Source organism: Pogoniulus pusillus, chromosome 12 (assembly GCF_015220805.1).
Source record: "Pogoniulus pusillus isolate bPogPus1 chromosome 12, bPogPus1.pri, whole genome shotgun sequence".
Classification (NCBI taxonomy): Eukaryota; Metazoa; Chordata; class Aves; order Piciformes; family Lybiidae; genus Pogoniulus; species Pogoniulus pusillus.
The window spans coordinates 33,153,882-33,169,116 of NC_087275.1; the positions used below are offsets into that span (position 1 = coordinate 33,153,882).

At 59.1% G+C, this 15,235-nt stretch overlaps 1 protein-coding gene across 3 annotated transcripts in view; it reads right to left on the minus strand.

The window, feature by feature from the left end:
- The window catches only part of REPS2 (RALBP1 associated Eps domain containing 2), a 65,177-nt gene that overhangs the window by 13,967 nt on the left and 35,975 nt on the right, over positions 1-15,235 (minus strand). For 2 of the 3 annotated variants that reach the window (XM_064152086.1, XM_064152085.1), the window contains exons 8-13: positions 14,128-14,270; positions 9,974-10,068; positions 8,990-9,056; positions 8,316-8,381; positions 5,503-5,551; positions 4,340-4,476 (exon numbers count right to left, since the gene is read on the minus strand). In XM_064152086.1, coding sequence (XP_064008156.1) covers positions 4,340-4,476; positions 5,503-5,551; positions 8,316-8,381; positions 8,990-9,056; positions 9,974-10,068; positions 14,128-14,270 — 557 coding nt within the window. The remainder of the gene's footprint in view (positions 1-4,339; positions 4,477-5,502; positions 5,552-8,315; positions 8,382-8,989; positions 9,057-9,973; positions 10,069-14,127; positions 14,271-15,235) is intronic. The other variant, XM_064152088.1, reaches the window with a different exon arrangement.

A 15,235-nucleotide genomic window follows, 5' to 3' on the forward strand; every position in this document is an offset into this window, starting at 1 on the left:
GCAGCCAAGCCTGGCTGGGGCACTTAGTGCCATGGTCTGGTTGGTTGGGCAGGGCTGGGGGCTAGGCTGGGCTGGATTAGCCTGGAGCTCTCTGCCAGCCTGCTTAGTTCTATGATCCTATGAGGGATTTCAGTGGCACTGAGCCCAAACTAGCACAAACTGGTCTAGTCAAGTCCAGCCAATTCTAGTCAAGCCTAGTCTAGTTGATTCTAGTCTATTCCCTGCTCCATGCCTCACTCGTGGCTGTGCTGATCCTCATCAGCAAAGCTGTTTCCTTGGTCCTGTCCTGTGGGCAGCTGGTTCAGAGCAGAGGAGACCTCTCCTCGTTTGGCAGCCAGCACTGTGCCAGCAGAGCTCACAGACTGGACTGCACTCAGGCCAGCATCATCCCTGACACACAGCACTGCACTTCAACTACAGTGTTGCCTCTGCTTGCCCTTCCCCAAGTCTGCTGCTTCAGACCTCGTGTTTTCAAAGGGGGAAAAGCCTCAAACCATCAGCCCCACCTTGCTGGCTGAGGGCAGCAGCCTGGCAGGAGCCAGCGCAGGTCCCAGTGCCTGGCTGAGGAGCAGGCATAGGAAGCAGTGCTGCATTCCAGGCGCTCCTCGCAGCAGGCGGAGCCACGGCAGGAGGGGAGCTCCAGAGGCGAATCAGTGCTGAAAGCTTGCAGTCAAGAATTCATTTGTAGGAAGTGAAATGGCTCTGGGGATGAACTGCTGAGATCTCCAATCTGCTTCCATAGCAACATCAAACTTGCACTGCCTCCAGCAACTCCTGCTCCAGCCCAGCATAAACTCCCTCTGCTAAGCAAGGAGCCTGTGCTCAGCAGAGCTCTGCACCAAACCTTCTGTGAGGCACAAACGAGGCTAAGTGGGAAACACCTCTTAGTGGAGAGACTCAGAGAGGGGCTAAGGTTGGAAGGGACCTTGAAGATCAGCCAGTTCCAACCCCCTGCCATGGGCAGGGACACCTCTCACCAGCACAGGGTGCTCAAGGCCTCATCCAAGCTGGTCCTGAACACCTCTTTGATCACAGAATCTTTGATCACATTCTGTGCTCCACAACCTCCCTGGGAAACCTGTGCCAGGGTCTCACCACCCTCATCCTGTGCCAGGGTCTCACCACCTTCAGTTCTTCCTAACAGCAAAGATCACATTGGGTGATTCTGTGCTCCACAACCTCCCTGGGAAACCTGTGCCAGTGTCTCACCACCCTCAACCTGTGCCAATGTCTCACCACACTCACTAAAGAATTTCTTCCTCCTCTCCAAGCTTGGGGTCATTCCATCCACACCAGGAACTGCCTCTGCATGACCCTGGCAGCAGTTTCTTTGCTGAGGTGGAGTGTGGCTATCCAGGTGCCATACTCTCCAGGCTCAGTCTGCCCTCCTCCAGCTCCAATCCCTTCCCTCTCATCCTGCCACTCCCAGCCCTTCTCCAAAGCCCCTTCCCAGCTCTCCTGCAGCCCCTTCAGGCACTGCCAGGCTGCTCTGAGGTCTCCCTGCAGCCTTCTCCAGGCTGAGCAGCCCCAACTCTCCCAGCCTGTCCCCACAGAGGAGCTTCTGCAGCCCTCTGAGCATCTCCAGGGCCTCCTCTGGAGCCTCTCCAGCAGCTCCATGTCCCTCTTCTGCTGGGGGGAGCCCAGAGCTGGAGGCAGTGCTGCAGGTGAGGGCTGAGCAGAGCAGAGTGGAGGGGCAGAATCCCCTCCCTGTGCTGCTGCTCTCCCTGCTCTGGCTGCAGCCAGCACACAGCTGCCTCTGTGCTGCCAGCCACCAGTGCTGGCTGCTGGGCACTTTGGCACCAGCTGGCACCCCCAAAGTAACTCCTGTCATAATTATCTGTCAGTAACTAAGATCCTGTCCCAGACACCAGGGATCAGAGCAAACCTGCTGTGTAAAGCTGTCTTCTTGGAAGCATTTTAGCTTCTGGAGCCTTTGGTGCTTTTCCATGGGGGAAAGAATCATAGAATCAGGCAGGCTGGAAGACAGCTCCAAGCTCACCCAGCCCAACCTATCCCCCAGCCCTATCCAATCAACCAGACCATGGCACTAAGTGACCCCTGCCTGGGGAATTCAAGTCTGCTGCCAATAGCTCTGCTTTTCTCCAAAGGGAGGGACTGGGAAGCTGCTTATGGCCCCTGCATGGTCTGTGCAAGGCCCTCAAGGCCTTCTCCTCCCGGCTGCTCTCAGCCATTGCTCACCCAGCTTGGGTTTGTGCTTGGGACTGCCCTGATGCAGCTGTAGGCCCTTGCTCTGGGCCCTGCTGCCAGCCCAAGCCAGCCCTTCCCAACAAGATGTGACTCTGGACTCACAGGGTGGCTGCTCCCGAGGCTTTCCATTCCTCTTTCATTTCTGCTCCAAGAGAAACTTAAATGCAAGTTTACTTCCTTCCAGTTCTACTTTCAGTCTGGACTGAGAGAGGATTTGCTGCCTCAGAAAATATGTACTTGGTTCTGGCTGGAGTTTAATTTAGGTATATGATGAAAGCACAACTCAGAGCATGGTTTGAGTTGGAAAGGACCTTAAAGATCATCTAGTTCCAAGCCCCAACTCAAGCTGCCCTGCCAAAGACCAGCTGCTGCTCTTTTCTTTCAAAGCTGGACCAGAACATTCTAGATTCAAGATCTGAAGGCAAAATACCCCTGAGCAGCACTGCAGGAACTTGGAGGTCCCTTCCAAACTGCTTGATTCTATGATCAGAAATTGCTTCTCTCAGTAAAAAGTGACAGTAACAATGACAGAGTCCTGTCAAGTCCCAGGTTCAGCACAGGCAGCAGAGGTCCTGCACCCTGCCTGCTGTGCCACAAAAAAACAAGTCCCACACAGCATGAAGTGAAACTCCTCCTGTTCTGCTCCAACAACCACATCAGAGAGCCCAGGGACAGCATTCCTGGCCACAGACAAACCAGAGCTTCCCTCTGAATCATACAATCAGGCAGGCTGGCAGAGAGCTCCAGGCCCATCCAGCCCAACCTAGCACCCAGCCCTGCCCAACCAACCAGACCATGGCACTCAGTGCCCCAGCCAGGCTTGGCTGCAACACCTCCAGCCACGGCCACTCCACCACCTCCCTGGGCAGCCCATTCCAGTGCCAATCACTCTCTCTGACAACAACTTCCTAACAACATCCAGCCTAGACCTACCCTGGCACAACTTCAGCCTCTGTCCCCTTCTGCTGCTGCTGGCTGCCTGGCAGCAGAACCCAACCCCACCTGGCTACAGCCTCCCTGCAGGGCCTGCTCTGCTGCAGGACAGTGCCATGGCAGCAGGCACTGCAGTCTTGAGCAAACAGCTGCCCCTGCCCATGCTGCCCAGCGGTGCCAGCCACACCCCAGCCAGCTGCGCTCTCGCCTTGGCCTCTCCTCTCAGCACGCAGAAGCAGCCACCCTTGCTTTTAACTCCAGGGATGAGTCCTCACTGCCCCCAGGCATGTGGAAGACTTCAGCACTGACAGAGGCAGCAGGTGAGCAATTGCATCTTCTCCTGCTTTAAACACGAGGAGTCTGCTTCCTGCTTCTGAGCGTGCAAGGAGCTGCTGGAGAGAGCCCAGCCCAGAGGCACAGAGCTCTGCAGGCAGGGAACATCTCCTGTGGGGCCAGGCTGAGGCAGCTGGGGCTGGCAGCTGGTAGCAGAGCAGCCTGAGGGCTGCCCTCAGTGCTGTGCCCAAGCTGTGCAGGGCAGTGTGGGCAGGACGCAGGCAGGCTCTGCTCAGGGCTGGCCCAGGGCAGCACAAGGGGCACTGGGGGCAAGCTGGGGCAGAGGAGGTAGCAGGGCAAGAGGAGGGGAAGCTTTTTGGCTGTGAGGGTGGCAGAGGCCTGGAGCAGGCTGCCCAGAGAGGCTGTGGAGTCTCCTTCTCTGCAGCCACTGCAACCCCCCTGGCTGTGCTGTGTGTGCCCTGCCCTGGCTGCTGCTGCTCTGGCAGGGCTTGGGCTGGCTGCTCTCTGGGGGTCCCTCCCAGCCCCTGGCACTGTGTGGCTCTGTGAAGCAGAACAAGACAAACAGTACTAAAGGACTCCAGTCTCTCGTGGTTACTGATGAGAATGAGCCTAAGAGCAGCCAGAGGCAGCCCCTCTTGCCAGGGCACCAGATGCTGAGCCATCCCAGTGCCAGAAAATGTTCTGATCACCTTAAGCAGAGCAGCTGTGACTTTTCCTCCCAGTGCAGCCGAGAGGAGGAATGTGCAAGTGCAAGGCAGTGCAGCTCCTGCCATGCTGCAGTGAGTGCTGGCAGCAAGGGCAGTGCCTGCAGTGCTGCCAAGCCTCTGTGCCACCACAGCAAGCTGCCAGGCATGCAGCTGACCACAGGGCCTGACAGGAAGGGAAGCAAGCAAGGAAGCCTTACCTGGGCTGCTCTGCTGAAAGACTTTGTTCAGATCCAGAGAGGAAGCTCTGGAGTGGGATTTCTGTGGCCGTGGAGGGGGCGTAGGAGGCTCCTCCCCCTTCTTCATGGCATCTTCTATGGATGTGCTGGAATAAGACCTAAAGGGAAAACAGAGAGGACAAAGAGCAGGACAGACTTTGGGTCAGCAGTGCAGCTTCAACAACTGCAGTGCCCAGCAGCTAAGCACACAGGAGGCAGGTTCAGAGCGAACCTCCTTGCCCTGCTGGCTGAAAGCTGCCCTTGCACCCAGAGACTGACCCGGCAGCAGAGGGCCACCTGGAGAAGCAACAAGTCCTGCTTCCAGGGCTGGGTTTTTAACACAGCTTCAGCCTTTCTCACCCAGCCTCAACAGGGGAACTGGAGCAACTACTCTGGATTGATCCCAGTCACATTCCCCCCTGGCTCCTTACAGTTTCTGTTGCCTTTCCCAGCTGCAGGAGCAGTGTTCAGGCAGGTATGGCCTCAGCCTCCTCTCACAGCACACATTTGGTAACTTAGAACCTTCTGACTGTTGCAATCATTCTTCTCACAGCAAACAGGCCCCCAAATTCCACAGAGGCCAGAAGAGATGAATGGCTCCAGAGTGACCCAAACTGCTCAAATCCATGGCTCACTATGGAACATCTCTCCCAAAAGGACAGGCTGAGGCAGCTGGGGGGGTGCAGCCTGCAGAGGAGAAGGCTCCAGGCAGAGCTCAGAGCAGCCTGCCAGGAGCTGCAGGGGCTGCAAGCAGGCTGCAGAGGGACTCCTGGCAAAGGCCTGCAGGGACAGGAGGAGGGCAATGGTTTGAGCTGAGAGCAGAGCAGCCTGAGCTTGGCTGTGAGGAACAAGTTGTGCAGCAGGAGGCTGCTGCCACACTGCAACAGGTTGCCCAGGGAGGGAGCTGAGGAACCATCCCTGGAGCAATTCAAGGTGATCCTCAGCAGTGCCCTAGAGCAGTGCTTCTGCAGGGTTCAGTGCTCACACACCCTTCCTGGCCAACGTGTCTGATCCCAGCTGTGCTTGCAGTAAGACACCAGAGAAAGCACCAGAGCCAAGGCCCCTGCCCAGGGCAGAGCAGCAGCTCTCCCACCTCATGCCTGACCCCAGAGGAACTCCTCCAGCAAGAGAAAGGAAAGCAGTACCTGGAGCGTGGTCTGGCTCTGAGCACGTTGGGGTTGGGTTCCTGAGCAGCTGCAACAGAAGGAAAAACAACTGCTGAGGGCTCAGCCTTTAGCAAAGGACCTCAGGTGCAGAGGCAGAGCTCCTGCCAGCTGAGAGTGCTGCAGAGGAGGATGTGAGGCTGCTCCTCCCCAAAGCCCTGGGGGTTCACTCTCGCTTCTCCTCCCACTTTGCCTTTCATTCTGTGTGAACCTCCTAGGGCCTGCAAAGCCCACAGGGAGCTTCACCTTCTCATCTGGCTGCCAGGACAGAGGACAGCCACACAACGACAAGATGCTCAGAGGGCTGCAGAAGCTCCCCTGTGGGGACAGGCTGGGAGAGTTGGGGCTGCTCAGCCTGGAGGAGAGAAGGCTCCAGGGAGACCTCGGAGCAGCCTGGCAGTGCCTGAAGCAAGCTACAAGAGAGCTGGGAAGGGACTCTGGAGAAGGGCTGGGAGTACCAGGACAAGAGGGGATGGATTGAAGCTGGAGGAAGGCAGATTGAGACTGGAAAGTATGGCACCTGGATAGCCACACCCCACCTCAGCCAAGAAACTGCTGCCAGGGTCACGCAGAGGCAGTTCCTGGTGTGGATGGAATGACCCCAAGCTTAGCTGGCAGGGACACAAGGGAGCACTGAGCCAGGTGCTGCTGCTCTGGCAAGGGGCTTGGCCTGGATGCTCCCTATGGGTCCCCCCAATCCCTCACACTCTGTTCTAGCAGACTGTTGCCACCACCAAGCTGCATCACAGCTGCTCCAGCCTTCTGTGCAGCAAACCCTTCCAAGCCACTACAAGAGGGAGAGGGAAGTGTCATTAAGCCATGCAGTGCTGATAATCCTCCTGTGCCTCTCCCTGCAAAGCTCCCAGAGAACACAACTGCAGCTGCTGCTTCCCCAGAGCCACATCACTCAGCTTGGCCCAGGCTGGAATTGCTCTTTACTGAGCCACAGGCACAATTCCACACCACTTAGAAACAGGAAGCCTAAATTTTGATCCAGGCTAAGCTGTGTTTCAGAACCTTCCCATTTTCCCCCTTTGATGGGCACTCTAACCCTGTCCCTCCTCCTCTGAGCAAGCCTTTTGTCTCCAAAGCTGCAGGGAAGCTGACACTCAAAGCCTCCAAGGACACTGTGGAGAGGTACAGAGCAAAGCACAGAAGGGAGAGGGAATACTGAAATGACTACCTGAGAACCTTGGCACCTGCTGCCAGGGATTTAGAATCACAGAGCCAAGCAGGCTGGCAGAGAGCTCCAAGCTCCCCCAGCCCAACCTAGCACCCAGCCCTGCCCAACCAACCAGACCATGGCACTCAGTGCCCCAGCCAGGCTTGGCTGCAACACCTCCAGCCACAGCCACTCCACCACCTCCCTGGGCAGCCCATTCCAGTGCCAATCACTCTCTCTGACAAAAACTTCCTAACAACATCCAGCCTAGACCTGCCCTGGCACAGCTTCAGACTCTGTCCCCTTCTTCTGCTGCTGGCTGCCTGGCAGCAGAGCCCAACCCCACCTGGCTACAGCCTCCCTGCAGGCAGCTGCAGGCAGCAATGAGCTCTGCCCTGAGCCTCCTCTGCTGCAGGCTGCACCCCCCCAGCTCCCTCAGCCTCTCCTCACAGGGCTGTGCTCCAGGCCCCTCCCCAGCCTTGCTGCCCTGCTCCAAACACCTTCCAGCACCTCAGCATCTCTCTGCAGTGGAGGAGCCCAGCACTGGACACCAAGTCCTGCCTGTGGCAGACAGATTTCTGCTTCCTAAGCACCAGGACACTCAGGGCTAGAAGCAGACACTACCCAGCTCCAGCTTTACCTTGCTAAAGACAAGGAATGATAGCAAAGGGAAACACAAGGGTGCAAAACAGGCAGCTCAGCCTGAAGGCACACAGATAACTAGGGCAGGGTTCCCATAAAACATGCAACGAGTGGTGATCATCTGACAGGGAAAGTAAGGCACAGGGGGGAAGAAAATAAACCTGCAGAGGAGAAGGCTCCAGGCAGAGCTCAGAGCAGCCTGCCAGGAGCTGCAGGGGCTGCAAGCAGGCTGCAGAGGGACTGCTGGCAAAGGCCTGCAGGGACAGGAGGAGGGCAATGGTTTGAGCTGAGAGCAGAGCAGCCTGAGCCTGGCTGTGAGGAACAAGTTGTGCAGCAGGAGGCTGCTGCCACACTGCAACAGGTTGCCCAGGGAGGGAGCTGAGGAACCATCCCTAGAGACACTCAAGGTGAGGCTCAAAAGGGCAACCTGCTCTAGCTGAGGATCATAGAACCAGTCAGGGCTGGAAGGGAGCACAAGGATCAGGCAGTGCCAACCCCTGCCATGCCCAGGGACACCCTACCCTAGAGCAGGCTGCACACAGCCTCAGCCAGCCTGGCCTCAAACACCTCCAGCCATGGGGTCTCAACCACCTCCCTGGGCAACCCCTGCCAGCCTCTCACCACTCTCCTGCTCAACAACTTCCTCCTCACCTCCAGCCTCACTCTCCCCACCTCCAGCTTTGCTCCATTCCCCCCACTCCTGACACTCCCTCACACCCTCAAAAGTCCATCCCCAACTTGTTTGGAGCCCACTTCAGCTGCTGGTAGGCCACAAGAAGGTCCCCTGGAGCCTCCTCTGCTTGGGATCCATGCCCTCTGGAGCTTCCTGCCAACCTCAGCCATTCTGTGACATCATTATGGGAGAAAATCTCATTTCAGCAATCCAGCATCTTAAAAAGTCAGTCCAGCCCCACTGGCTTAGGCCTCCTGTGCTGTGCAAATGCTTCAGCAGGTGGAAGCAGCATAGTTTCATAGTTTTTTCCCTTCTCACCTGTTTTCATGGTGAAGTGCTGAAATTCCTTTGGTATGGTTCTGAGAGCAGCACTTGCTTTGAGAGCTGAAAGAGAAAAGGACCAAGAGAGTTATTCCAGGCATGTGAGGGTCAATCCTGCAGGTTATCAGCTCTGAGGAGCCAGAGTGAGAGCACTGCAGAATGCCAAACATACTTGGAGCATACCCAAAGGCCTCAGAAGAGACAAGCACTCGAAGCAGGAGCAGAATAGTCCAGAACAGGAAGATTTGTGCCCAAGGTGCCTCAGGTTTTGAGTATGTGAGAGCTTGAGAGCAACCTAAACCTGCCCTCCTCAAGCTCCAAGCCATTCCCTCTCATCCAAGCACTACAAGTCAGGCTAGAGAGGCCTTGAGCAGCCAAGCCTAGTCAAGAGGTGTCCCTGCCCGAGGCAGGGGGCTTGGAGCAGATGAGCTCCAAGGCCCTTTGCAGTTGATTCTGTGTTTATCCAGCCCTGACTGGACCCATTTTAAAGCAAACTGCTGCATTCATGTCTCAAGCTCAGCTGCTGCCATTTAAGCACACAGCACCACACACCCAGCCTGGGAATGAAGCATCCCACAGCTGCAGGCAGCACAGGTGCTGCACCACCCAAGGCACAAGGTTTAACCCAGGATGGGAAGCAAAGCCCAGAGGCTGTTGATCTGTTTGTGTACCTTGTTTGTCATCCTTCTTTCCATCTTGTGTCAGGGCAGGCTTATCAGGAGCCTCCTCAGCTGATGCCTTAGAAGAAAGAAGATTCACTTATCCATGGACACAGCTCCTGTGTGCAGTCACAGCCTGAGGAACACAGCTCAGCACAAAGGCAGGTGATGCTCTACCCTGCACCACGATGTGCTCAGTCAGATAGAGCAGCACAGAGAACCTTCCAGGCCAACCTTCCACCCAGCACTGCAGGCTCAGCACTAACCCATGGCCCTCAGCAGCAGCTGCACAGGCTGCTGGCACAGCCCCAGGGCTGGGCACTCCAGCACTGCCCTGGGCAGACCACTCCAAGCTTTCAGAGCCCTTCCAGTGCAGAAAGATTTCCTAGCATCCAGCCTGAGCCTCCCCTGGGGCAGCTTGGAACCATTTGCTCTGCTCCTGTCCCTTGGCACCAAGCAGCAGAGGCTGCCCCCTGCTCGCTCCAACCTCCCTGCAGGCAGCTGCAGGCAGCAATGAGCTCTGCCCTCAGCCTCCTCTTCCCCAGCCTGCACACCCCCAGCTCCCTCAGACACTCCTTGGCTGTGAGGGACCCAGGCAAGTGCCAAGGTAGCTCCTTTCTGCCCTGTGCCAAAAGCCAACTGCCTTCCTCAAACCAGCCTGAACTCCACAGGTCACACCTGGGTTTGGTGTTGCAGTGATGCCAGGGTCTGATGCCAGCCCTCAGCACAGGCACAGCTCTGCCCCTGCAGGCAGCTGCAGACAGCAATGAGCTCTGCCCTCAGCCTGCACACCCCCAGCTGCTCTAGGCCCTCCATGAGCCTGCCAGCCCTTTCCATATGCTGAGAGCACTGCTGAGAGCAGGCTCACAGGAAAGCTTGGAGACTCCTAAAGGCCCCTCAGAGACTCGCAGCGCTGCTGGCACTTGTGGCACCGCCAGGGTGGGGCTGGCTCAGTGCCCTGCACTCAAGGCTCACAGCCTGCCTGCAGCTGCTCACCTCTGTCCGGCTGCACTCCCGACTCTGCTGGCTGCCTGGCAGTGCCTCAGGGTAGGAATCAAACAGGGTGCAGTCATGGATGGGCTTCAGGGAAGCTGCACAGAGAGAGGGCAAACAATAAACCAAAGCACAGGATCAGAGCCAGGCCAAGCCTCTGGTTAACAGACACCTGAGAAACCTCCCCCAGTACCACTCAGCTCTTCACTTCCACAGAGCAAGGCCTGGCTCTGACCTGTGGGTGACAAACATCACAGAGAAAGTCCTGCCACCTGGGAGCCCAGGAAAGGGGCATGTGGAGCAGCTCTGGTGCAGGAACAGCTGGGACATTTGGGAGAGGCCCTGCACAAAAGGACTTGGGGGAGGAGAAGCTGGGCAGGAGGCAGCAGTGGGCACTGCCAGTCCAGAAGGCCAAGGGCAGCCTGGGCTGCACCCAAAGCAGGGTGGGCAGAGATGGAGAGAGCAGATCCTGCCCCTCTGCTCTGCTCTGCTCTGCTCTGGGGAAACCTCACCTGCAGGGCTGGGGCCAGCTCTGGAGCCCTCAGCACAGCAACAACATGGACCTGGTGAAGAGGGTCCAGAGGAGGCCACAAAGATGCTCAGGGTCTGGAGCAGCTCTGCTGTGAGCACAGGCTGAGGCAGCTGGGGGGGTGCAGCCTGCAGAGCAGAAGGCTCCAGGCAGAGCTCAGAGCAGCCTGCCAGGAGCTGCAGGGGCTGCAAGCAGGCTGCAGAGGGACTGCTGGCAAAGGCCTGCAGGGACAGGAGGAGGGCAATGGTTTGAGCTGAGAGCAGAGCAGCCTGAGCTTGGCTGTGAGGAACAAGTTGTGCAGCAGGAGGCTGCTGCCACACTGCAACAGGTTGCCCAGGGAGGGAGCTGAGTGCCCATGGCTGGAGCTGTTGGAGGTGAGGCTGGGCAAGGCTGTGAGCAGCCTGCTCTGGGGGAGGATGTCCCTGCTGAGTGCAGGGCTGGGCTGGATGCTTTTAGGAGCTCATTTCCAGCCCAGCTCATTCCATAGCTCTACGAGACATGGAAAAAGCCCCTGTGTGAGTGGGACAAACCAGGAGAAAGAGCAGAGGACTCCATGGCAGCACCACAGCTTCCCCTGCTCCTGCTGCCTTTGGCAGAATGATTCCCTACTCCTAGAAACTGTTGTTCCCATTGCAGTTGCTCCCAAAAAGGGCTGCTGGGGAAGGTACACCAAGGAAACCCTGCAGGGAGGCACTCAGGAGCTAACTTCCCCTGAGAACAGCTGTGGAAGCAGGGAGCACACTGGTGGTCCCAGGCAGGGTGGGAAGAGAGTTTGCAGTGCTGGTGAAAAAAGGTAGGCAGAGAGAAGTGCTGAGGGCTTGGAAATGGAGCTCCCCCAGGAGCTGCTCCCTTGGGCTCTGAAGGCAGTGATTATATGAAGGGAGTGGCTTATAAGGAACACAACTCCCCCAGAAATGACTTCAGCAGCCTGACCCAGGCTGCACATTTCACTTCTCACTGCAGCTGGATGTGCTCTTTTCCTGCCCTGTAACCCATTCTCTGCCATCAAATCTAATGGAGATTTTATTGGGTCTTAAACACTACCCCTCAGCACTGCAATTAGCATCTGTGATTAATCCTCCCTGCCCTGGGAACCCAGGCACGTCTGTGAGGTGGAGCAGGAGATCTTTCACAGCTCATTTCTAATTAAGAGAGACCTCAGTGAGGAGAGCACAGGCAGGGGAGGCTCCTCACTGCTCAGTCTCACTGAGATCTCCTACATTTGGGACTCATACACTCTTGTGCTGCACAAACTGCTGCAACTACTGGCAGGAGAATCTGGGGACTACATAACATGAACTGCAGAAGGCTTCAACCTTTGGCACAGGCAGCAACTGCAGCCAACATCATCTCTTAGCTAACCAGTTCTGAAGCACTCCAGCAGCATTCCCAACACATCCTCAAAAGACAAGCACCTGAGGGAAAGAAGCCATCCAGAGCCTTGTAAGCCTTGATGGATTAGGCCAGAGTACCACAGCAGGCACCTGGCTGGAAGAGAGCCCCAGGCTCAGCCAGGCCAACCTTCCACCCAGCACTGCAGGCTCAGCACTGAACCACGGCCCTCAGCAGCAGCTGCACAGGCTGCTGGCACACCCCAGGGCTGGGCACTCCAGCACTGCCCTGGGCAGACCATCCAAGCTTTGAGAGCCCTTCCAGTGCAGAAAGACTTCCTAGCACCTTGACACCATTCCCCCCTCAGATACTTACAGCCTTTTAGAGGAGCCCTGCCTGGCACAGCAGCCCTGCCCGGCACAGCACAGCAGCCCTGGCACAGCACAGCAGCCCTGACATAGCACAGCACAGCAGCCCCGCCCGGGCACAGCAGCCCTGCCCGGCACAGCACAGCCGCCCTGGCATAGCACAGCACAGCAGCCCTGCCCGGCACAGCACAGCCGCCCTGGCATAGCACAGCACAGCAGCCCTGCCTGGCACAGCACAGCCGCCCTGGCATAGCACAGCACAGCAGCCCTGCCCCGGCACAGCACAGCAGCCCTGCCTGGCACAGCACAGCAGCCCTGGCATAGCACAGCACAGCAGCCCTGCCCCGGCACAGCACAGCAGCCCTGCCTGGCACAGCACAGCAGCCCTGGCATAGCACAGCAGCCCTGCCTGGCACAGCACAGCCGCCCTGGCATAGCACAGCACAGCAGCCCTGCCTGGCACAGCACAGCCGCCCTGGCATAGCACAGCACAGCAGCCCTGCCCCGGCACAGCACAGCAGCCCTGCCTGGCACAGCACAGCAGCCCTGGCATAGCACAGCACAGCAGCCCTGCCCCGGCACCGCACAGCAGCCCTGCCTGGCACAGCACAGCAGCCCTGGCATAGCACAGCAGCCCTGCCTGGCACAGCACAGCCGCCCTGGCATAGCACAGCACAGCAGCCCTGCCCGGCACAGCACAGCCGCCCTGGCATAGCACAGCACAGCAGCCCTGCCTGGCACAGCACAGCCGCCCTGGCATAGCACAGCACAGCAGCCCTGCCCCGGCACAGCACAGCAGCCCTGCCTGGCACAGCACAGCAGCCCTGGCATAGCACAGCACAGCAGCCCTGCCCCGGCACAGCACAGCAGCCCTGCCTGGCACAGCACAGCAGCCCTGGCATAGCACAGCACAGCAGCCCTGCCCCGGCACAGCACAGCAGCCCTGCCCCGGCACAGCACAGCAGCCCTGGCATAGCACAGCACAGCAGCCCTGGCATAGCACAGCAGCCCTGCCCGGCACAGCACAGCAGCCCTGCCTGGCACAGCACAGCAGCCCTGCCCCGGCACAGCACAGCAGCCCTGCCTGGCACAGCACAGCAGCCCTGCCTGGCACAGCACAGCAGCCCTGCCCGGCACAGCACAGCAGCCCTGCCTGGCACAGCACAGCAGCCCTGCCTGGCACAGCACAGCCGCCCTGCCCGGCACAGCACAGCAGCCCTGCCTGGCACAGCACAGCAGCCCTGCCCGGCACAGCAGCCCTGCCTGGCACAGCACAGCCGCCCTGGCATAGCACAGCACAGCAGCCCTGCCCGGCACAGCACAGCAGCCCTGCCTGGCACAGCACAGCAGCCCTGCCCCGGCACAGCACAGCAGCCCTGCCTGGCACAGCACAGCAGCCCTGCCCGGCACAGCACAGCAGCCCTGCCTGGCACAGCACAGCCGCCCTGGCATAGCACAGCACAGCAGCCCTGCCCCGGCACAGCACAGCAGCCCTGCCTGGCACAGCACAGCAGCCCTGGCATAGCACAGCACAGCAGCCCTGGCATAGCACAGCACAGCAGCCCTGCCCGGCACAGCACAGCAGCCCTGCCCCGGCACAGCACAGCAGCCCTGCCTGGCACAGCACAGCAGCCCCGCCTGGCACAGCACAGCAGCCCTGCCTGGCACAGCACAGCAGCCCTGGCATGGCACAGCACAGCAGCCCTGGCATAGCACAGCACAGCAGCCCTGCCCGGCACAGCACAGCAGCCCTGCCTGGCACAGCACAGCAGCCCTGCCTGGCACAGCACAGCAGCCCTGGCATAGCACAGCACAGCAGCCCTGCCCGGCACAGCACAGCAGCCCTGCCTGGCACAGCACAGCAGCCCTGCCTGGCACAGCAGCCCTGCCCGCCCGCGGGACGGACGCCAAGCCTGCGGGGCCCTTACCCGCCTGCAGGTAGCCGGGCAGCAGCGTGTCGGGCAGCGCCTCGGGCAGCTGGTACCCGTTCTTCCTCGCCACCACCAGGTGGAAGGCGGCGCAGAACTCCGGCAGGGTCAGGGCTCCGTCGCAGTCCACATCGCTCAGCTCCCTGTGGGCACAACACGAACAGGTTGCCAGGGCCGTGAGCTCGGGCACGGCGGAGGGCAGGCGGAGGGCAGGCGGAGGGCAGGCGGAGGGCAGGCGGAGGGCGGCAGCGCAGGGCTGAGGCAGGCAGAGCTGAGCACCAGCCAGCACCTGCCAGCTGCACTCCATCCTGCCCTGGGCGGCTCTCTGCAGGAGCACCAACCCAGCTCACCTCTGCTGCCATCCCCAAGCCCCCTCCCCACCCAGAGCCTGCTGTGAGGCTGCGGCTCAGCGCTAGCTCAGCGCAGCCCACTCCCTGCTACACACAGCACACACCGGGACCCTGCAGGTCCCCTCCAACCCAAACCCTTCCGTGGTTCGCTGGCTCCATGAGTGCTGTAACATGAAACTCAGAGCCTCTGCTGGCAAGGACAGAGCTCCGTTTCCAGTGGATGGAAGCACTTTTGCTCTGGGGGTCAAGGCTATGGGGAGAGCTGAGAGCAGCCTGCCAGGAGCTGCAGGGGCTGCAAGCAGGCTGCAGAGGGACTGCTGGCAAAGGCCTGCAGGGACAGGAGGAGGGCAATGGTTTGAGCTGAGAGCAGAGCAGCCTGAGCTTGGCTGTGAGGAACAAGTTGTGCAGCAGGAGGCTGCTGCCACACTGCAACAGGTTGCCCAGGGAGGGAGCTGAGTGCCCATGGCTGGAGCTGTTGCAGGTGAGGCCCAACAGGACAAGCTGCTCTGGTGGAGGATGTCCCTGCTGAGTGCAGGGCTGGGCTGGATGCCCCTGGGAGCTGCCTTCCATCCTCAGCCATTCAATTATATCATTATAAGATAAAATCTCATTTCAGCAATCCAACCTTTGGAGGTCCCTTCCAACCCAACCCATTCTATGGTTCTACCACAGAACCACAGAACCAGGCAGAGCTGGAAGGGAGCACAAGGATCAGGCAGTGCCAACCCCTGCCATGCCCAGGGACACCCTGCCTTAGA